At 53.4% G+C, this 22,407-nt stretch overlaps 4 protein-coding genes across 4 annotated transcripts; 2 read left to right on the top strand and 2 right to left on the bottom strand.

The window, feature by feature from the left end:
• Nucleotides 1-169: 169 nt before the first annotated feature.
• On the top strand, nucleotides 170-3,550 carry COCSUDRAFT_23950 (Pkinase-domain-containing protein). Its single transcript, XM_005647172.1, has 8 exons — nucleotides 170-354; nucleotides 913-1,097; nucleotides 1,405-1,525; nucleotides 1,700-1,749; nucleotides 1,875-1,998; nucleotides 2,219-2,353; nucleotides 2,549-2,677; nucleotides 3,080-3,550. The coding sequence occupies exons 1-8, from the start codon at nucleotides 346-348 to the stop codon at nucleotides 3,230-3,232; spliced, it is 906 nt and encodes a 301-aa protein (XP_005647229.1). The 5' UTR covers nucleotides 170-345; the 3' UTR covers nucleotides 3,233-3,550.
• A 358-nt stretch (nucleotides 3,551-3,908) lies between these two features.
• Nucleotides 3,909-7,385, bottom strand: COCSUDRAFT_6218 (UDP-3-O-acyl N-acetylglucosamine deacetylase; the record flags this gene model as incomplete). The annotated part of the gene is made up of 6 exons (XM_005647171.1): nucleotides 3,909-3,992; nucleotides 4,314-4,457; nucleotides 4,881-5,069; nucleotides 5,449-5,699; nucleotides 7,137-7,229; nucleotides 7,325-7,385. Coding segments are annotated over 6 exons (822 nt in total), but the record flags the coding sequence as incomplete, so codon positions are not given.
• A 642-nt stretch (nucleotides 7,386-8,027) lies between these two features.
• Nucleotides 8,028-16,011, bottom strand: COCSUDRAFT_23947 (coatomer subunit beta; the record flags this gene model as incomplete). The annotated part of the gene is made up of 17 exons (XM_005647170.1): nucleotides 8,028-8,377; nucleotides 8,882-9,102; nucleotides 9,462-9,657; nucleotides 9,961-10,156; nucleotides 10,493-10,673; nucleotides 10,969-11,063; nucleotides 11,444-11,620; nucleotides 11,904-12,012; nucleotides 12,315-12,461; nucleotides 12,873-13,043; nucleotides 13,530-13,721; nucleotides 14,082-14,222; nucleotides 14,518-14,799; nucleotides 15,024-15,122; nucleotides 15,239-15,487; nucleotides 15,634-15,681; nucleotides 15,772-16,011. 17 exons carry the CDS (start codon nucleotides 16,009-16,011, stop codon nucleotides 8,314-8,316), a joined length of 2,808 nt encoding a protein of 935 aa, XP_005647227.1. The 3' UTR covers nucleotides 8,028-8,313.
• Nucleotides 16,012-16,928: 917 nt separating this feature from the next.
• COCSUDRAFT_16341 (DEAD-domain-containing protein) lies at nucleotides 16,929-21,723 on the top strand (the record flags this gene model as incomplete). The annotated part of the gene is made up of 11 exons (XM_005647169.1): nucleotides 16,929-17,237; nucleotides 17,621-17,743; nucleotides 18,064-18,121; nucleotides 18,254-18,372; nucleotides 18,595-18,723; nucleotides 19,042-19,152; nucleotides 19,461-19,699; nucleotides 20,043-20,193; nucleotides 20,416-20,613; nucleotides 20,828-20,941; nucleotides 21,286-21,723. 11 exons carry the CDS (start codon nucleotides 16,929-16,931, stop codon nucleotides 21,721-21,723), a joined length of 1,989 nt encoding a protein of 662 aa, XP_005647226.1.
• Nucleotides 21,724-22,407: the final 684 nt, after the last annotated feature.

The following is a 22,407-nucleotide window of genomic DNA, read 5'->3' as shown; positions in this document are numbered from 1 at the left end:
ATGTACACAGAAGCTCCGAACAGGTTCTAGCCAATCTATTGGCGCTTAAGCGCCTGGTCAAGCGGCCTAGTCGGCTGGTCCAACCGGGTGAAGTTTCCTCCCTCGGCCCTGTCACGTGATACATCAACATGAGCGCCGATATCTTGGGCGCATTAGATGCTCAACAGGAAGCCTCTGAGCAATGCCCTAAACTTTCATGATAGCGTCCTCTGGGGATACACAGATTGACGACCATGTGCGACGCTGCTAGCAACGTCGAGGAGATCAGGAAAGAGCCGTAGGAGACGCCCCGTTAGGCCTCCTGGCACACACAACCCTGCGTGAAGACTCCGGATCTGCGATCAAATGGATCGGGTGAGCGCTTACAACTGGGAATTGATTCGCTACATCAGCGCATGCATTCAAGCAAGGCCTTGTCGCGTCCACATGCGTTATGACGCACGGAATTCTGATCGCATTCTTCACGGCCTACACTATAGAAGTACCACTGATTGGCCTTGCCATTGCGTATCTTAGACATCATACTGATGTTTAGGTGCTGTTTATACCACTTGATTTTACGTCTTCGCCTTAAGGGCCCTCAGTGATGTGCTCAATGCCCTCCAGTCAATCCAACCAAATTTGTCCTGATCCAATTGCAGTCAAAGTCGAATTACGAGACTGAAGGACCCTTTTGATTTATCTTCAGGCGCAATATTGCTTGGAGATACCTAATACAGGCCTGACAGGCCCCCTTTACGTTACATGCTTCAGAATCTTGAGTGGCTTGGTCCTGCTTGCCTTCCTGCATGAGGAGAAGAGAGATGCTCTGCAGATCACCAGCACCAATCCAAGACTGCGACCGGCTTGCTGGCAAACCATTGAACCTACAATCTTGTGCAGCCCTAAGCACAAGAGGTGGGTGTGATGCAGTATGAGAAGGTGGAGAAGATTGGGGAGGGCACATATGGAGTGGTCTACAAAGCACGAGACAGGGTCAATGGGCAGACCATCGCACTGAAGAAGATCCGGCTGGAGCAGGAAGAGGAGGGCATACCCAGCACAGCCATCAGGGAAATCTCCCTTCTGAAAGAGCTGCAGCAGCGAAATGTTGTCAGGCATGTCTCTGTCACTCCTCTGCTCCTGTCGACAAGGACTATTGCTGTTCGAGGGAGTGAGGCTCAATAGGTTGCAGATGTCAGGCTGCTCCATCTATTATTTTTTGGCGGATTGCATCAAAACGGGCTGCTGCTATGCTGACGGACCACATGATGGGATGTATTCTTTAATGCAGGACAGCGATGCAAGGTTCGGGAAGGAGATGTCTCAGTACACGGAGAGCAGCAGCCTTGGACCACTGCATGACTTTGTTTAGGGATTCAGCAGTAGACATCCGTGTCTGAGATGATGGGATTTGCTGTGCAGGCTGGAGGATGTGATCCATTCTGAAAACAGGCTCTATCTGGTGTTTGAATTCCTGGACCTGGACCTGAAGAAGCATATGGACTCAAATCCAGACATCTGCAGAGATCACCGCCTTGTCAAGGTCAGCCTGATGATTCTCGGTCCTGACATATCTTCTGGGTCATGCATCAACAAGTAGCAAGCTTTGTGGCATCCAAGTCCTGGAGCTTTACACGCTTGATTACATCTGTCAATGCGTGCACATGAGAAGCCATGCACCGTTGCGCCTGTGACATGGTTGTGGTTTTTATGACAGGTCTACCTACACCAGATGCTGTTGGGCATCACATACTGCCATGCACACAGGTAAGAAACATACTTATTGCCGTTGCATGCTGGAGGAGCTCAATAGCACCCTGATCACATTGGGCACAATCTAGGTCACCACATTCTTTCTCAGTATATCTGAGGTGCTGCATGTGGCTTTGCAGAGTACTGCACAGGGACCTGAAGCCTCAGAATCTGCTCATCGACAGAAAAAACAACGCATTGAAATTGGCCGACTTTGGGCTGGCACGCGCATTCGGGCTGCCTGTCCGCGCATACACTCATGAGGTGTGTTTTGACCCGTCCCCTGATCCCTGTTATTCATGCATGCCTGCAGTCACATTGCGCAAGCCCAAATTCAGAGCTGCGTGATGTGATGAGGCACCTGCTTGGAGCATTGATGGGCGTAATCCAAGCCTGCGAGGACAACACCAGTTTTGGAATTGGTCCAATTTGTGCATGCATAAGGTACTAGATCGCAGCACAGATGCGTTTGGTGCCTGTGCAGGTCGTGACGCTGTGGTACAGGGCTCCAGAGATCCTGCTGGGCGCCAAGCACTACTCCACACCGGTCGACATCTGGTCCATCGGCTGCATCTTTGCCGAGATGATCAACCAGCGCCCGCTCTTCCCCGGTGACTCGGTGCGCTTCCTTTCTCTTCCTGCAGCTTCAATGTTGTCGGCATGCACTCCTATGAACTTTCCTGTGGCGGTCTCTATCTCTGCCTCTGGACCGAGGGCGCATCTGTGATGGCCATTTTATGGTCAGTGTTGAGCCGCAAGTGCTGTGTGGGGGCATGGAGAATGCTGACAGAGGAAGGGGGGTTCTGTGCTACAGGAGATTGATGAGATCTTCAAGATCTTCCGGACGCTGGGCACGCCGACGGAGGAGACGTGGCCGGGGGTGCATGACCTGCCAGACTTCAAGGATTCCTTCCCCAAGTGGGCACCCCGCAAGCTGGAAGAGGTGCGGATATTTCTCTGGCCATCCTTTTGGATTGCTATATAATGTATGGACCTGTTGGGAACCACCTGAGGCTGGATCGGCAGTGTTTCACTGTCCAACAGCAGTGCTTCACTGTCCAACATCAACTCAGACACTTTTTATGTGCCTGCACCTTGTATTTCCTAGCTGTTGCTCTTTTGCATCGTTCACAGCGGGTGTCGTGGCCGTTTGGCACCATTTTCCTCTTAAGGAGCGTCATGGCTTGCGCAGAGCAGCTTGCCTGTCAAGCTAGAGCTGCCTGCGCAAGAGATTGTGCCGTGGCTAGCTGCAGCATTGTTTGGTGGGATTGGTTGCAAGGCGCACAGTTGAGGATGCGTAGGTATAGGGCCTCATTGGCTGATACAAGGGCCATGTACTGCGCAGGTGGTGCCATCTCTGGATCCTGTGGGCTTGAATTTGCTGGAGCACATGCTGAGGTATGAGCCCAACAAGAGGATCACAGCCAGGGCAGCCCTGACCCACCCCTACTTTGCAGACATCGAGGAGCTCTACTCCCTGCAGCTGTCTCTCACATGAAGCACAAATCCCAATTTCCCAAAACCGGAGCGGGCGCTAGGCCTAAGGCTTGTAGCTGCAATTGTGTGAAAAAGTCTTATTTAATTTGACAGTTTATGCCTATGTTCTGGTATTTAGCTAGTCACTTGAACGATGACAACGGATGAAGCATTTTATACTGAATCAGGCTGTTGTGCTGTGCTAATACGCGGGGTGTTTGTTTCTTCTTTTTGTCGATGCCACTGTGTCTTGTGCTACAATAACTAGCGAGACTCTTGTACACTGCTATAGATAAGCCTTGACATTGTTACTTGTTCTGTAAACTTCATAATCTCCTACGTAGCTACTGAAGTACATCCCAACTTGTGAGATAATCTAACAAAATTTTGCACATGTGCCAAAATATCGCTCAGTCTCTGCGGGGACATCTTCACACAATATACGTAACATTTGGAAGCAAAACAGCATGTGTGTGACAAGCTCTGTGGCCAACAAGCATCCCTGTCCTGCTTTGCGCAAGCGACTCAGTACAAAGAGAAGCTGGCGCAGAGGATCTATCGAGATTGACAGGCAAATGCATGCACAGCGCTCTCTGGGCAAAGTCATCTCATGACGAGGGCTCTGCTGCTGGGGGCTGTGTGTCAACATAGTCATCTTTTGAGCAGGCCGCACGCAGCGCCTGAGCAAATTTGACCTGCAGTGCATGATCCGCGTTGTACGCCACAATATGGCCGATTGGCAGCCCTTGCGAGCCCTCCCCTGACAGCAAAGCTAGATCACCCTGCAACATGAATCACGCGCAAAATCAGGCGCTGCCCACACAACTCCTGACCATCCTATGTATCACGGCAAGGGACACTGAAAGACTGCAGGAGACAGAACAGCTCTCAATTACCAGCACCCTCTGCAGTTTGAATGCCCACTAATTTTAAAACAGCCAAGAAGCATGCAAATGACTGTCAGCAACAATTATATCCTTATGTCAGGTGCTGCATTCAAGTAAGAAGCCTTGCTGCATGAACCTCACAGTGTCACCTTCAAAGTATGGCGTGCACTGTTATAATAATAATGAAAGAAGGCTAGCAGAGCGCCTGTGCCTCACCGTGAGGTCCACAATCTTGTGCCGGGCCGGCTCATCTTCATAGAAGCGCGCCATGCCGTCCTCGTACCAGTCACTGCCGTACGCAATCAGCGCCGCGCCGATGGTGCCCCCCTTGATCAGGCCCCGGGAGCGCAGATTGTACACCTCCTGCAAGCGACGAGGCCATGCATCGTACATTGTGGGGCGCAGCGAGATGCCTAAATGACAAGCTTTTCATGCGAGTGGGGCCTATTAATTATTCCGACGTGATGCTGCACCCACGTCCACATCGTACAACCTCAGCCTCTCCACAAGCTGCATGAGAGAAAGCCTTGCTGCATGCATGCAATTATCATGGCACAATGCACATGTCCGATAACATTGCTCAGGCCCTTAGTAAGATGCACCAACATTCAAACCCCAGAAATCCCGAGGAGATGGGATGCCAGTTGGAATATAGTGATGCGACATCAGAGGCAATCCGAGCGCCAAAGTACGGAGCAAGGGCTGCCTCGCGGCCTCAATCAAGTGTGACTGAGCCCACAACATGAGCCCAAAAGACAAAGAGGATCAGAAGGCAGCGCGCACTTCCAAGCTGGTGTAGAAGGTGCGCGCAGGAGCGATGATCCAGCGGTAGTGCTCATCCTGGTCAGGCACCCAGGACTTCCACTGGCGGCCGATGATGGGTGCAGCCGGGCAGTCCACGCCACAGCTGATCTTCAGGGTGTTTGATGGGTACAGGCTCACAAATGCGTCCCCCTCCTGCACCGTCACCGCCTGCCCGCACATGCCAAAGTCAGCTGTCTGTCATCTGCATTGGCCAGACAAATCCCATTGGCTCTGACGGTAGGTCTCTGCAGCTCGCATTTGCTGCAAGTGCTCCAGGCGGGCAGACTCTTGCGTAAACATGCGCTCATGCTGCCCTCAGTCAACCCCCATCGCATGCTCATTAGCATCTCCCTTAATGGCATTCAAAATCACCTCGAAAGCTTACCTGAGAAGCAGTCAACCACAATGATCTGCAAAAGACTTCATCAGGGTGTTCTTTTCACGAATCCCATAAACACTGGAAGAATTCGCAAGATTGTACCCAGTATGCCACCTGCAAGACCAGAAGCTCCAGAGGAGAAAGATGCAAAGAGAACGCAGGCCAGACCTGGGTGGGTTTAAGCGCGCGCCGCTTCTCGGTGCGGCCCTTGGCGTCGCCGACCGCGTGTGCCGGCTGCAGGCCTGCAACGACGATATTGATGGCCCAGCCAATGGCCGAGCCGTCAGCCACGGGGACCTCCTCGCCGCCCTCCATCTCGATGCGCGCGTTGTCCACTCCGCAGCATTCCAGCGCCGACAGCAGCGCCTCCACGCTGTGCACGCTGGCACCAAAAACATTCAAATTAGATAGGTGCAAGTCTCAGATGATTGATGTAATGATCGCCGATCTCTGCTGTCAGCAGTAAGCAGACAGTTATGGCACGAAATATGATCAGTATGGTTGCCAGAACTATGGTGATGAGACACAATTTCACCCCCATTGAAGTCCGTTCCTGATTCTCGTTCTGTCACTTATTCCAAGTATTGAGATAGGTCCTGCACATCACTTGGTGGGTGGTCTGCCACTGTCCAACCATTGAGCAGAAGCTGCCCTTCTGCATGCGTGGCACATCTGCGGTGTGTTCCGGCAAGATGGGCAGCATTATAGAGCGGAACAGGCAAGGGTGCTCACTGGAAGTTCTTGTTGTTTGTGAGGGAGGTGAGCATGTGCTGATCCTCCACCACATTCTCCAGCGACGCCTGCAGAGCCTCCTCCTCGGCAGACCTGCTCACCGGCTGCGGACAAGCACAGCACACATCTATGATACACGCATGCAAGCCTTCACAAACCAAAGGCTTCCAATTCAGTACACTGCCCCCCAAGTAAACCGGACAGAACTGCATCAAGGCTAGTGAACAAAACACTTCATCCGCAAAGCCTTCACATCCACTCCATTGTCCTCCATGCAACACAGAGATTTCCAACCGGGCAGATATGTTTGCAGCACCGGAGATTGCAGCCCAAAGAGGCCTGAGCTCAAGACTTCCCCCTGAGCATTTCAGCGTCTCTGGGAGCCCCAAAGAGCGCCTGCATGGCAACAACGCCAGATACTTCTGCAAGGAAGACTCACTTGTTCCGGCTCCGGCTTGGGCGCGTCGAGGCGTCGGATGGCGGCCGAGAGTGCTTCGGCGCCGTAGGCTTCCCAGTGCCACTCCTCATAGCTGCCCTCGTAGCCATCGTCCTGCGCGCCCAGATACTCCATGAACCGCCGCACTGTTGTGTCCTCGTCCTCCGCGCTCATCTGCCGCAGTTGCTCTGCGCACACCAGGAGAAAGATATAGATACCATTGACCAGGCCAGGCTTGCCCTTTGAACATACCTGCTATGCATGCTGTATCAGGTAACCCCACCTAGGGGTCATCCGCTTACTAAAGGCCAGAGATTTACATCGTCACTTGTCAGAACGACCTTGAAGGTGAAGCCTTTGGGGTCATTGATGTGTCTGTTGTTGTCTGCCCCTTCTATTTACAACGCTAGACTTCTGACTATTCAATCCGCCAAGCCTTTCTGCAGAATGGCTAAATCTGAAGGTAAGACAAGGTGCACTGCAAGGAGATCAAAAAGCTGGAAAACGATGTGAGAAGAGGGCAATGGGGAGGGGAGATGGTCACCATGCTTTTCAATCTCCTCCTCTACTTCTGGCGAGCCTCCTCGTTGAAGTGTGCCTGCACCCAGCAACACACTCGAATTAGAGTCTGCTGGCCTTCTACCCAGATTGAGTTCTGACGACGCCCTCTGACCAGTGATCACAAGACATGATCGAGCAGGGATTTTGCGGCGCTCACCAAGAGGTACTCTGACGAAGTATCTCCCTTCTCCAGCAAACGCAGGCCTCACGCGAATAGCAGCTGGAAGCACACAGCACAAGTGGTGTGAGCACCTATTCTCGTATTGAAAACATGCTTGACACAGTGCTTAAAAACATCGGGATCACAACACTCACCATACTCCCCAGAGTGGAGACCAATGCCTCCCAGTGTGAAAGATCTCTTCACCGTCTGCTGGTACTCTCTTGCCTGCAACGCGCAGACTCAATTTAATATAGATTACTTTGCACTGCTTAATCTTCCAATATCCTGATTTCAGTTTGGCTGTCCAATGCTCACCACTGGCATGGGGTAATCGAAATCATCAGCCCTTGGGCGACCAGCTATGTCTCCCGGCTTTTCACGTTTCGTTTGTTTCTTGGGAGCTGTTTCACTCTGAGCTTCCTGCGCAGCTGAGACTCTGACTTGCAACCGCAGTGGCTGCTGCTTGCGTACTTGCAAGCTGTGTGCTGCATGCGATCCGCTTGGCAAATCCTTGGTTCTTGTCAAAGGTAACACGGAATATGAGCAGGATGCTGGTGCATTCCGGACACCATTGCAACTAAGGTGGGCTTGCATATTTCCAAGTTGCGGAATTCTCTGATCCACCTTTTGCAAAATCAGTACACCATGCTCTCCTAAAGCATTCTGTTTTATTTAACACTTAATTTACACTGTTTACTCTTCAAACCTGTTTAAGGAAAAATCATTCTCTGTTCCGGAACTTGCCGAGTCGGAACTTGAGATCAGGACAGTCCTCGGGCGTTCCCTCTTAATTAAGCTTCCCTTCTTTGCCATGCAGCTTCCCCATTTTTTTCTTCCCGAGTTTCTGGTTAGAGCTCAATAAATGTAAAGTTACAAGAAGTCTTGTGACCCAGCACCTGCTTTTACCTACTGCGACATAGGCCTGAGGGCCACCACATCATGATGAGAATTGTGGGCCGGCCAATTGGGCGTGCCGGCATTCGAATATTCGGCAATCGAATATTCGGCAATGCTTCAAAGTGTGAATCTGCACCCCACCAGAATACCTGCCTCATCACAGCCCTTCTACAAAGTGCCACATCTCCCAGGATACCCTAAAAAAGTTAACGCCAAGTCTGCCCAGGATCACTGCGGGCAACTTTCACCCCTTCTGCTTCAGGATGAGCTTGTCGCCGAGCGAGAGAGCAATGCCCTGTGTCTTCGACCTGCGCGGCACGGCAATACCTTGAGACGACTTTCAATAACGCAACACACACCTTTGTTCCAACCAGAGACAGATATCCTCCAAACCATGTGTTTATACCTGTTTCAGTGTGCATGGCTCCATCGTTGAGAAGACAGAGCACAAGGACCAAGCAAAGCCTTACTAAACAGGTATGCCACATGCGGCAGGCCAGCGACAGGCTGTGACATAAAGGGTGTCCTAGGATGTAAGAATCCACAATCTCCCGTGTACGCACATGGGCTCCTAAAACACAGGCATGCTTCCTAGGACAGCTTTCCAATCCAAAGTCTCCCATGTTTGCCCACGGGCTCCTGGAGTACTGGCATGCTTCCTAGGGTGTGATAGTCATTGTTCAACTCTAGTTTTTCTCATGAGCGCGCACACACGCATACTGGCCAACAGGCATGCTGCACCTTATCATGTCTACGAGGCTGTGGGCCAAAAAGGTCCAACGGTTGCTCCATCAATGGAGGGAGCGGCGGACCTGATGCGGATGTAGCCGGAGAGCTTGCCATCGGCGCCCTTCTCTACGCTGAGGTTGACCAGAGCGTCCTCGCCAAACACACTCTTGGCGTAAAGGTTGGCGGCCAGGAAGCCGCAGCTGCCGGACAGCGCGGACGGCGGCGTGAGGCACTTCATGTTGGTGCTCGTCACGATGTGGTTCAGGAACTCGTTCACGTCCGTGATCGTCGTGTTGATGGCCACCTGCGCAGCCAGTATCCTGTCAGCAGCGCCTTTCAATTGCATTATGCTATTCATGATTAGAGTTATGCACTGTCTATGCACTTTCATTCACACAGTAAGGCAGCCCTTCCTGGCCACCACTAGCACTGCCTTCATGTCCTGCATTCTCGCTTGACTGGTTATCAAGAAGGGATTGTTGATCCCAAAGCTATCTCTTGCAGGGCTCCTCTGGATCACAGCATAGGCCGCACCCCTGAGGTTATCTGCGAACGCTAGAGAGGGCTGGCAAGACAGCAGAGGAAGCCTTGCAAAGGCCCAATGTGTGTTTGCATAGGAAGCAGAGGAACGTGTGAGGGGAAGGCATGCAGAGGAGCGCGTACCTTGTTCTCCCATTCGAACTCGGCCCACATGGAGCGGAACTGGACATCGGGGCAGGAGGCGGGCGAGATGTAGTCCATGATGTCGATGTGGATGTCGTTCAGGACCACCACGCTGCGCTCCGAGTACCCTGTGGACTCGTACACGATGTTCCCAAAGATGGCGCCCGTCTCGGTCGACGACACCTTGATGTTCGCCCTGGTACAACCCGCGCAGCACTTTTGAGCTCAAAGATGCAGGAAGCTTTCTTTATTAGACTGTACAGGTACGGGCCATCAGTGCGTGTATGAGCATAATGCAATGTTGGAAACATGCATTCGATTCAGGAATGATGGGTGGGGTGCACAAAGGATGCAACTGGCTGCCCCTGGCAACTGCAAGCAAGCATGCGATGGCCACTTGCAGTGGCTGCATGGCCATGCATTGCCTAGATGATGACAAAGCTCGTATGCCCTCAAGGGGCACTGTTCGCTTAGGAAACAGTGACAGCAGGCGCCGGACCTGATGGTCTGGGTGGCGCCCGGGGAGAGGGTGTAGTTCTGGGGCCGCTCAACGAGCTTGAGGTCGCCCATGGTGGCCAGCTCCAGGCACAGGTTCTGCAGCGTGTCCCCCGTGCGGTTAATCACCGTCACGTCCAGCACGATGTCGTACTGGTGCACCGTCACATACGCCTCTGCGTACACCGGGTCAGCCAGCCCTGCACAGAACAAGGCACAAATATTATTTTGTTGTTGCTTCTATGCGGGGGGACATGCCAGTGTAAAGAAAAGAAAAATCTAAGGGTCCTGTGGAACGAGAAATCGGACATCCAAGAGGTTCCCCTCAGCCCGCCACATTGGAGGCAATGCACCCCTCGCACACAGACACGTAACAGGAGCCCAATTCACCAGCTTGCTTTCCAAAGCTTGATTTTCAAGATGCTGCATGCGGCAAGAGAGCATACAGGCAACACATATGAGGCTGGAGCGGCAGGACGCTTTGCTGGCCGGCATGGCATGCATGTGTGGAGGCCGGCTTTCTTGACAGGGCGCACCGGTGAGCTGGAGGACGCGGTTGAGGTGGGAGGAGTCGGTGGTGTGGGTGTCGACGAGGCCGGTGGCCTTCTGCAGGTCGGTGGCCACCTCGTCCTCCAGCTCCAGCTGGCTCATGCCCCGCCGCGACTTCAGGTGATGGAAGTCTATCAGCTCATCCGGCTGCGCCATCGCCTGCTTGTCCTGCCGCCAGCCACACACTCCTCCTTTAAATCATGTTCAGGGCCTTTGTCATTTTGTCCTTTTCTTTTTGCTGAATATTCAATTTCTTTGACGCACGGAGAAGGCCCCGCCCCAACACCCAGCACACTCCACTGACCAGCCCCTCCAACTTCAGACACCACATCTCCCATGTAGCCACTCATGGCATCTGCTCTTCCAGTGGACATGCCCACGAGACCCGCTGCTGTGTGGCATGTCATTTGGGGTATGCACATGTGAAGGAGGATCGAGGCTTGTAGCAAGGATGGGAGGGTACCGTGGCCTTGGCCTCCTCGGCCTCGCGGGTCTGCTTGTCCTTGATCATGGCCGCGAAGGACGAGTTGCACGCGTCCAGCCACACCTTCTCCTCCTCTTTGCCGTCCAGCTTCCCCGCCAGCACCTGACTTACACCCACACCCTCAAATACCCTCCTGAGTTCACTTGTGCAAAACACCCCAACCTCCCACAGCCCCATCCGCGCCCAAGTGCCATCTCCCTCCAGTATGACAGGGACAGGGCTCTCTTTATGACTCCAAATCTGAGGGTCGACTGCCAGATATATGCAACGCCACAGTGGTCCAGTATTCAGACTTGAAGCGCACAGGCTATCACTCATAAATAGACTACAAAGAATTTTCTCTCACAATTGAAGGAGTATAAATCGCTTTTGCATACCCACAAAGTTTGATGTGTTATCTAGACAAGAGGGGAAAGGAATTGAGGAAAGGAGGTGGGAGATAGGAGGAGGGAACGCGCCTGGAGGCAGGTGACCATGCGGTCCATGGAGTCGGCGTCGATGGGGTGGGCCATCTGGGGGGACTCGCCCAGCCGCAAGATGGCCGCCACAAAGAGCATCGCCTCTGCCGCCATCCGGTACGAAGTCTGCCCCTGCAGCTGCCGCAGCCGCAGCAGCAGCTTTGTCAGCGTGCCTGCGCGCACACCCCATACATCAACCCTCACCGGTATTGGCATCCGTCTTCTGACAAGGCTTCCAACAAGGTCTCATTCAGGTGCTCCAAGCCATTCTCATTGATCTCCACGAGCTTGGAAATCTTTTGGGTTTCAAAACTCATCGGAAATCAGTGAGAACGACTGGTAGATAACCAACAAAGAGAGTCCAGGGAGAGGCTTGGCTCAGGGGTCTGCAGTAATTGGGAGCCGGTGCGCATCTGCACTCTGGGCACGGCTAGGGAGAACATTAGGGGATCACACCTGCGACGACACCGCCGAGGAAGAAGTCTCCGCTGAGCAGAAGCGTGCGCAGGTTGGGCGCATTGGCCGCCATGGACGCCGGCAGCGCAAACGTGTCCGCCAGCGCCGTCTGTACATGCCCATAGCAGGTGGCTCAGTAAAATATTCATTTGTTCTGTGTCTGGGGACAGCTCAGGCATAGAAGAATGCAATAGCCTTTTCAAGCCAGCAAAGCTATGCTGTTTGTGCCGAATATATCTATATTGAGCAAACAGATGCCTCCAGACGGATGGCTAGGTGCTTTTGCCTGGGCACATCTCCTCTGATCCAAACCCGAGTTGTCAAGAGACCTTCCAGGCGAGCCAAGAGTCAACATGACAGCAACCGTCAGCACTGGGGTTTTGCCAACACAGGGCTGCAACACATGCTTACCTGCGTGGCATAGGAGCCATCCGGCAGCACAGCTGGCCTGTTTGAGGCAGGCATGGCAGGGGCAGGCACATCCTCCACTTCCTCCGCATCATCCTTCTCATCCTTGTCTTTAATAAACGGCATTGAGCCCAGTCCGCTGCGGATAACCTGTGTGTAACAGCAGCAATATCAAATATGAAAGCAGGCAATTCTGAATGCAAGAACACAGACAGAATCCGTGTTAATTGTGCCAGGCGCTGAGAAGACTGATTGATAGTGAAATCATGGTACGCAGCCTTGACTCGAAGGCTTTGCGTTCCATGCAGGGTTGCTGCCTGGCATAGTGCGGTGATATGGGTCAGTCACTACAGGCCATAAAGCAATTCAAGGGCCACTTGCAAAAGCCTTGCGAGACTCTTCCCTAGCAAACCACAGTGGCTGCGGCCGAGGACATGTACCTACACCATTGACAACCTGGTGTTTTTGCTGACTGAGGCAAATGTCTCAGCACGATTGTTTCCTGCGCCCCGCTTGACAGCACTGTACCAGATCAATCATTGCTGGTACCGAAGGGCGCACCTCGAGGGCGGCGTGGATGTCTTCCACGGAGGTGGAGTACTCGGAGAGGATCCAGAGCGCACAGGAGCAGACGCGCGAGGAGCGGATCTGCGAAAAGGTGTCGATCAGGCGCTCGAGGATCGTCGGCCGCAGCTTCGGGTTGGTCTCCATGATCTCCCGCACAAAGAACACCTGCCGCCCCACAGCCGCCGGTCAAGCACTGCTTCACACCGGATCTCAGGACCACTCAGTTATTACCATTGGCCAGAAGCTCCACCACCCGCAAGGAACAGACGTCCAGCCCAGCAGCTTCACCATCTGCAAGGACCGCCAAGCCAGGCACAGCTTCATGCCCTTCTCATGGGCACAAGCTTCCACCATTTCACCAGGTACTTCACCGCTTGCAAAGCCACGGGCTCTTCAATAAAAAAAAAACTCCATCATCTGAACAGGAAATGTGCTTCAGGCAAGCCCTTACACCCTTCCCAGGACCACGCAAGCCCACCATAGAGACCAGAAGCACAAGCTTCTTCAAAAGACGAGCACTTCAAGCGGATTCCACCCATCTGTGGAGTCTGACATGGACTATAGTGTGGTGCAGCTCTCACCGCGCTTGCTTTCTTGAAGCACTTGGCAGACACCAGGATTTGGACAGAGCAAGGGGGAGGGACAGCGCACCACATCGAGGGCTGAGGAGGAGTTGGTGTCGCCCAGGAAGTCCATGAGGAGGTGGATGACGTTGGCGGCGATGTCTGGGAAGTTGGCGGCGCACTCGTGAATGGCGTGCACCAGCAAGTGGCGGTACTCTGCGCCCTTCTCCAGATCCTTGTTCTGGGTCTTCATCACCTCCTTCTTCAGCACCATTACCACCTGCCACCCACCAACACAGATATTAAAGCAGGAAACCCCAATTCTCTCTCGTGGCTATGTTGACCAAGGAAGCAGGGAACCAGGTAAACTTCACTTGCATGATTTCTACAGAGGAGCTTATTGGCAGGCTAATGAGAACACGCAGCCTTGGGCACCATTTGCCACCACCCATTACACTTCATTTCCTGGCTCTATTGACCACAAAACCTGAGAAATGGGTATTTATTGTACATCCTAAACATCCCTTCATCAATGCGAGTGACCCTCAAAACCCCTACTCCGCTTCAGGGAAGTCATGCTATGAACAGAGAGGGGTATTGAAGAGGCTTGTGAGATACGCAGAGAAACGGGAGCACCCACCTCGTCGATGTTTTGCTGGGTGATGAGGTCCAGGGCGATGTCGAGGGTCTTCTTGCGGATATCCATGTTGGGCGTGGCCAGCGCGCGCAGCACATCCATAAGCATCGCCTGCATCACACTCCTGTGCCGCTCCTTGAGCTCCTGCACAGCGCCACCCCGATTCTTTTCAGATGCCTGCTGTAGTCACGTCACTGTCTTAGTATGGCTCCCCATCAGACAACCTTTGCCCGCTTCTGAACATGAATGTCTAGCTTCCACCCATGCAGGAGCTGTCATACTTGCAGCCTTGCACAGCATCACTGTCGCAATGTCATGACATGCACAACAACATGTCATCATCTTTATGAAACTAACAGTGGTCTAATCTTGCAGGAAGGCAGCAGACAAGTGCCCACTGGAGACTTTAAAGAGTGACGTGGAGAAGAAAGGGGGTGACCTGCAGGCGGTCGAGCACGATGAGCTTGACATTGTTGTCGCTCTGGCTGACGAGCATCTGGCAGTAGCAGTTGGCGGCGGCCTTGATGGCGGAGGGCGCGTTGGACAGCGACACGAGCGTGACAGCGCACTCGTACACCACTGCGCTGCTGGTGCTCTGCAGCAGCGCCAGGATGATCTTGATGTACTTGCCCTTCTCGTTGGGGTTGCTGCGGCACACCTTGCGGATGAGCTCCAGCACTGCCATCTGCAGGATGTCTCCCCAGTGCGCCACATTGTCCACCTGCGCAGCAAGGATGCAGGATCAGTAGACCGCCACATGCCTTCACTTTCGACCACTCAGCCATGCATGCAGCAGCGGTTCTATCAGCAGCAACCCCGAATTACTACAAGACGGGAATTTCTAAATTGCTGATATGTTGCGCACACAGCGCAGGTTTCTGCTTGAGGAGTGAGGGCTGGAACAGATGCAAAAAAAATGCGCAAGGTGGTGAAACAGATAGTCACCTGGGAGAGTAGGTAGTTGACTGCAAGGGGCTGGGCATGGTTGCAGAGCATTTGGAAGGCATTCCGCTTTGTGGAAAGATCCTGCTCTGACTGCAGCACCTGTGGCGCAGGTGCAAATAGTTTTTGAGCAACGGGAGTATTTCGTAGCAGGAATTCCAGTCACATTGACACAAAAGAGCTCTGCCAATCAGCGCTGCATCCACTAACAAATTTACCTTTTCTATGAGCTCAGGAGCATCCACAAGGAGCAGCTCGCCCTTGGGAAGCTTGTAGAGGGCGTTGATAGCCAGGACTGCGTTGCGGCGCACATAAGAATGCCTGTGCTCTAAGCATGCGAGAATTGAGGGTATCAAAGGCTCCAGGATTTCTTCTTCCCGGATTCGGCACAAGAAACGCAGCGTCACCCCCCGAATGTATTCGTTGGGATGCTGCAGGTTGTTTCTCAGGTTCTGGCAAATCAGGATCTGCACAAGAAGGCTCAGACTCAGTCAACGTTGCCTCCAACTGGTTTACGACTTCTGCATGCGGTAAATTATAAGAAAAGAGCAACAGTGTATCAAGACCAGGGTGCAGGCGAATGCAGCCAGGGGTGGAGTATTGACAATCCTACCATCTCGGGAAGAAGCTTTCCTGACGCATCTGTCTTCTCTATGGTTTCCTGTATAAGAAAACAAAATATGTTGAGGAAAGGATCTTTCGATACCCGTGATTTATATATATTTAGCTGGGTGATGAAGCGATCACGCACCAGATAGAGAAGAAGAAGCTTCTGAATGGTGTGGTCCTCCGAAGGCAGCACATATCGGATAATTGTGATGAAGAGCGCTGGCAATTGCTCCCCATTCAACAACATCATGATTGCTTTTTGCATGGCCTGAATCTTTGCATGCGGGTCGTTGCCTTCCAGGGCCTCCTTGATCTCTGTGGCTGAGGAGGGTTTGTCAAAGTGCACCAGCATGGTGCAGCTGCGCTCTATTGACTGCGCCATGGCTGCAAGACGGACTTACACCGCTACACTGCAAGCTTTGAACAAGTTCTTATTAAGACCCCAAGATTTGCCAATCTTCCATAGCCCTTTCTTGCATGAAAAGCTGTTTCCTCCTAAACATCACTGCTCCGAGTTGTTCTTGACCAGCAACGAGGCAATGCACAGACAGCGAGCCAGCCCAGTTCTTCACTGGAAATGTTGCCTCTTTCCATCCACGATGTTGGACGGCGTTCCATGTCATTTTGGGAGGACGACGGCTAGGTGCTGGATAATTTCCCACATTGAAGGAAACGAAGACCTGATGAACGGTCTCAAGTATTTGCAAGTGATGTATATTATCGACTTCACAATGTTGAGAGATACGGCGCAGCTTAACAATAGTTAGTATACTTTCTTTCGGAGTCCTGTTTCCGAGGGGTACAATTTCTGCAAGGGCACGATCATAATGGTATCGGATTTCAATCCAGACTTTTCCTTCGATTTTGGTGGTCCTGCGGAAGGCCCAACACAGGCAGCCTGGGAATTCAGCAGTGAGTACTCTAGCCACCTCCTAATCTGACTGTTCAGCCGACCCAGCCGCCAGATGGGGATCTCAATGCCATTATTCCTCGAGTTCCATCCAAATCTTTTGTTCATGCGGATCTGATCGTGGGCAGTCTCGAGATTTACTCCCTTCTACCGCAGGTGCACTCAAGGAGGCCCGCAAAGAAAGGGAGAATGATAAGACCACTAGCATCGATCACAAGATTGCACAGCACCTGAAAAGTAAGGAGCAGAGAGCGAGACCTGATGGCAAGGTGCTGTCCATGTCCCTGCAACGTCCTTGTCCAGTCTCCCTAGTACTGACCCCCTTTGGCATGTGCTGGATGCAACTCTCTCTGTTGTGGAGTATTGATGACAGTTTCATAAACTCACAAATGTCCTCGGTTGTGTATTTGCAGCCGTCAGGAAGGGCCGCTCCTGGGAAGGGCTCAAACGGCAGACCTGAGGCACACTCAGAGAGCAAGGACTCTGATGAGTCAGATGAAGAGGTCAGCGATGATGAGGATGCGCCTCTGCCTGGCGAAATAGACGATGATGACAGCGATGTGGCAGATGAGGACGCAGTTGACATTGACAGCGAAGAGGAGGATTTGCCAGAGGCAGATGATGATGATGATGATGCTGAAGAGTCCGATGAGCAGGAGGAGCAGCAGATAGAAGAAAGTGAGAGCGACGCCGAGGATGTGCCAAGCGCACAACCGCAGGCAAATGGCAGGAGTGCAGTGATGGCTGATGTAGATGAGGAAGAAAGCAGCGAGGGTGGGTCACTTGCACGTTTCCCCCTTCATGAGCACAGATGCTGGCTGCTGCACAGTTCCTGTGTACATGTGTCTGTGTTGGAGAGCTTTGCAACTTGTCTTGGCCTTTCAAGTGTTGGCCTTTCAAAAGCACTATATTGGTTGGTCAATGACATATCAATATCTGATGCACTGCAGATGATGAGGAAGAGGAGGAAGGGACATCGGAAGATGACGATGAAATGGACGAGGAGGCAGAAGCACAGCAGGAGCAGCGGCGCAGGAGCCACGGGGAAGCTGGCCCGGCCAGCGGCGTGCGCAGGGCTGAGTTCTATGCGCAGACCCCAGACGGCACTAAGTTCAGCGCCAGTGCCTTCAGCGACCTGCACCTGTCTCGCCCCCTGCTCAAGGCCTGCACTGCTCTGGGCTACATCAACCCCACCCCAATCCAGGTGCCGGTCACATAATCACCCATATATCTTTACACGATTCTTTATGTGTTATGTTGTGGGAAGATTTTGTGGGCTGGCCTGGTTTTCCTCATCTTGCTGCTTGCAAGTGGGCTTCATAAAATATTGGTCATCATGGTTTTTCTTATGTGGTGCTGGCAAATGATGAGGCAAGCGATTCCCCTTCGGCAGCTGCAAAGCAGTGACCGACGTAGCTTTGTCCAAGACTGATGCCCTAGCATGCACCAGTGCCATCCATGCAATCCAATCATAGACGAAAAGTGATCCTTGCTTTATCGTAAACATGATTTTTTGATGCTCAGGCAGCTTGCATCCCTCTGGCACTGGCGGGGCGAGACATTTGTGGCAGTGCCATCACAGGTGATATCTCATCCTAACTATCAGCTCTCACAGATATGCACTTGTCCTCTTACTTTGGTTTGTGTCCTTACCAGGCCGTCCGCCTCACCACAGTGCCTATTGATAGCTAAGTATGCATGAATTTCGTTGCAGGGTCTGGAAAGACTGCAGCGTTTGCACTGCCTCTCCTGGAGCGGTTGCTATTCAGGAATCGGAGGATTGCGGCCACCTATGGTCTGGTACTCACTCCCACGCGCGAGCTGGCCGTCCAGGTACAGAGCCCGCAATTCAAAGCCATGATCAGAAGTTTTTGTTGCTGAGCCACGAAATAGCTCTGTGTCACAGGCATGGTCACATCACCAATCTCCTGTCAGTTCTGGCAGCGCATACCAGTCAGCTGGAAAGCAGGGGCGCATCTGTATGCATCGTTACTAAGCACCATAATAGCTTTGTGAATAGCCCCACTTCATCCTGGCTTCATGTGCGCGGCGCAGGTGCACAGCATGATCACCAATTTGGCGCAGTTCACGGACATCCGGATTGCGCTGGTTGTGGGCGGCCTCTCTCTCCAAGTGCAGTCTGCCACGCTGCGTACCTCTCCTGAAGTCGTCGTTGCCACTCCGGTGGGCTTGCTTCCCCCCTTCCCGCCCTTTTACACAAGCTTCCCAATGGAGTGCACACAAGCATGATTGACTTGCAGGGACTGCACACTGCCAATAGTGTTTGCGCCGGATTTACCTACCTGCCAGGATCTGTCTCCTGGCTAGTTTAAAACCTGGCGCAAGATTGAAGCAGGCACGGATTTTGCGGATGGTACATCTTCCCATGATGTGCTGTCCTTTGCACACGTGTCACATCGTTGCATTCACATCCTACTCCCTCCTGACAGCAAACATCATGATTTTGGGTTTTTTAGCTGACAGAGCTCTGCATGCATACAGGGACGGCTAATCGATCATTTGCGCAACACCCAGTCAGTGGGATTGGAGGACCTGCAAGCACTGGTCCTGGACGAGGCCGACCGGCTGCTGCAGATGGGTTTCTCAGAAGAGGTGTGCTGCTCAGTGCGCCTGTTGAAGTGCTTGAGTGCGCAGCGGACAACACCTCGCAGCTAAAAACTGTGTGTTATTACTTCAGCACTGCATGATATCCGGAGTCAGATGTGGGGCATTGTTGCCATATGCCACCTGCAAGACTGAGCATGCTTAGCTCAGAAGTCTGCAAATTTGCAACTCTAGTAATGGGGAAGCAGGTGCTCCGTTGGTCCCATTATTTGGCCTCGAGGTTGGTGCGGTCACATCTTGTCTTGCAGTCTCAATATTTAACCGTGCTCTCAACACTTGTGGTCTGCAATGCGCAGATCAAGGAGGTGCTGCGGCTGACGCCGCGCAAGCGCCAGACGCTGCTGTTCAGCGCGACAATGACGGAGGAGGTGCGCGATCTGGCGGCGCTGTCGCTGCAGCGGCCGGTGCGGCTGGCGGCTGACGCGGCCGGCGCGGCGCCGCGGTCGTTGACTCAAGAGATTGTGCGGTTCAAGGGGGCGGCCGGGCCAGCCGCTAGAGAGGGAACGCTGCTCGCCCTGTGCGCGCGCTCCTTCAGGTGCTCTTATTTTTCCTTTCTGCGGCCTTCTTGTCTCTGATCTGTTGTCCGGACAGATGTTTAGTATTTCAACCTCTAAACCTACCAGGAAGCCAAATTACGCTGTTCAACAAATGGGCTTCAGCTCTGTCTTGTTTGAGCAGTTAGCATGACCCACTGTTTTTTAATGGCAAGCAGGACACGCCAGCCACCTCCAAAGCATTGGAGCTGATGTCGAACATGCACTTGTCAAGATTGCTTTCCCCTGCAAGCGGCTTGGGGCGTTGTAGCAGCTGTGTCTATATCAGGTGGAAGAGCAACTGTGCTTTGGAGCACGGTTTGATAGGTTTCGTGTCATGTGCAGATTGGGGCGGACCATAGTGTTCTTCAGCACCAAGCACAGTGCCCACAGGGCCAAGATCCTGTTCGGCCTGGCGGGGTTGCCGCCAGCCGCTGAGCTGCATGGTAACATGACGCAGGCCGCCCGCCTGGAATCCCTGGAAAAGTTCAGAAAGGTGCCCATTCCCACAACTCAATTCAGAAGCCCTCCCCATGCCTCTGGCGCTGCCACCTCCTGTGCACACTCTTGCTATATTTTGTGTTTTCTAAATGAAGCTTATTGGTCCTGTAATGCAATCTATGTTCATGTGAAGTCTACCGTTCCAGCTGACCTCACTGCAGCTGCAGCTGTGCGGGTGCTGACTGGACAGCTGACTGGTTGTGTTTCTGGGAAGCAGGGCGAGGCGGCGTTCCTGCTGGCGACTGATGTGGCGGCGCGAGGGCTGGACATTCTGGGGGTGGATGCGGTGATAAACTACGACGCGCCCCCGGCCCTGTCTGCCTACCTGCACCGCATCGGCCGCACCGCGCGCGCCGGCCGCGCCGGCCGTGCCGTCACCTTTGCCGACGACTCCACGCGCTCTCTCCTGAAGGACGTGAGTGCTCAGAGATCAGAATCAACTTGCGTGATCCTGAAAGAAGGGAAGATACTGCTTGCATGGACCTGCGCAGTGATGCCTGACTTCCTGCTCCTTGTGCCCAGATTGCCTCCAAAGAGGCCGCATGAATAGAGAGTGTGTCATATTTTGACAAGCAAGCAAGCTCCCCTGTGCGCTCAGTGGTCTCAAAGTTCTGTGCATGTGCATGCAGGTTGTGAAGAAGACGGGAGCCAAGCTGCTGATCCGCTCCGTGCAGCCGGAGATTGTTGCGCAGTGGACCCAGCGCATCCATTCCCTGGGCAGAGACATCGCTCGCATCGACCTGGTGAGCATCCTTGCTTCTGTGCCCAGCTCACTGTCTTGCCGGGTGTCTGCAGCTTGCAATGCTTGTTTAAAGCTGCACCTTCTCGAAGTGTTTGGAAGTTCTCGTTGAGGGCAAAGTGTTTTTGAGCACACCCAGGGCAGGATAGTGACTCAGGACTTTTAGCCAGAGATCTTTCAGGAGAGAAGGGGCAATACCATGCAGATTTGGTACGAGGGTGGCATGCAGGACAGGGGGCACAGGGGGAACACCGGCAGTTCATCATGCTGCTTAGTAGCTTTTAGCACCCCCTGGGGAGGAACATGTCAGGGGACTTGAAAGGCTGATGCAGTATGCCCCACGTGCAGGCGGAGCGTGAGGAGATGGAGCTGCGAAAGGCGGAGATGGAGGCACAGAAGGCTGAGAACATGGTGGCGCACGAGGCCGAGATCGCCGCTCGGCCGCCGCGCACCTGGTTCCAGACTGCCAAGGAGAAGGTTGCGTCTGTAGACAGGTCTGCCCTCTCCACAGCTGCCCACTCCTTGCTTTGCATTCATTTGATGAGCAGGATCACTGCCGAAATATGTGTTTTGATGAGCAGGACTCCCCGTCGAAACCATGCATTATCCACAAGGGGTTGTCCACAGAGGAGGCCTGTAGCAGCACTGCTCTTTATGCAGATCCATGCATGCCTTGTCCCAGGTCGAGGGTCAAGCCCCTTCCGCTGGAGTGGCTTGGCAGGTTGGTTCAGTGAGGGATTGAGAGTTTGTGCAGTTGCTTCATCATGCTTTCTCTCGGGATGTTGACAGTGTTCTCATGGGCTGCCAGGGCAAGGGCAGGGGAGCTGGGCGAGCCAGAGGGCGGAGGGGACAGAAAGGGTAAGGCAGCCAAAAAGGGGAAGGAACGCGAGGAGCGGAAACGCAAGCGCGGCGAGGCGGAGGCGGCCGCCGAGCAGCGGCGCAAGCGCAACAAGCTCGTGGAGGTGCGCTGGCCCCCAGCAATGTCTGCCTGGCAGTACTTCCATTCATCAGTGCCATGCTGCAAGTGCAGTGACTTGTGACTGCATGGGGGGGGGGGATACATAAGTAAATGCCGGGTTCCAGGACCTTTTTTAAAGGAGCAGACAAAGAGAGGCAACATGCGCTGCCTAGAGGAAGTCATCTGTGTGCCTTAGGACTCAGACAAGACTTTACTGATTCATAGGAAGGTGACAGTGCTTGGTCCACCAGACTTGCTGACTGTGATGTGTGATGTGTGATGTGTAGGAGACGGAGGGCGTGGCCGGGAAGGTGCGCGCGGCGAAGAGCCGGGAGAGCCAGCTGCGGCAGGAAGGCATGACCGGCCAGCGCGCCGGGAAGGCCGCCGTGGCCGCCGTGGCCGCCGTCAAGACCAAGAAGCAGAAGAAGAAAAAGAGCACCAAGACGTGCGCACCACCTCTCAGCTTCCGCTGTATGACTTGCGCTCAAGTCACTCCCTGCAGCAAATCTCTG

Source organism: Coccomyxa subellipsoidea (genome assembly GCF_000258705.1).
Source record: "Coccomyxa subellipsoidea C-169, whole genome shotgun sequence".
In the NCBI taxonomy this organism is placed as follows: Eukaryota; Viridiplantae; Chlorophyta; class Trebouxiophyceae; family Coccomyxaceae; genus Coccomyxa; species Coccomyxa subellipsoidea.
Note: the sequence above shows the minus strand (reverse complement) of the source record. Positions and strands in the feature narration are given on the sequence as shown.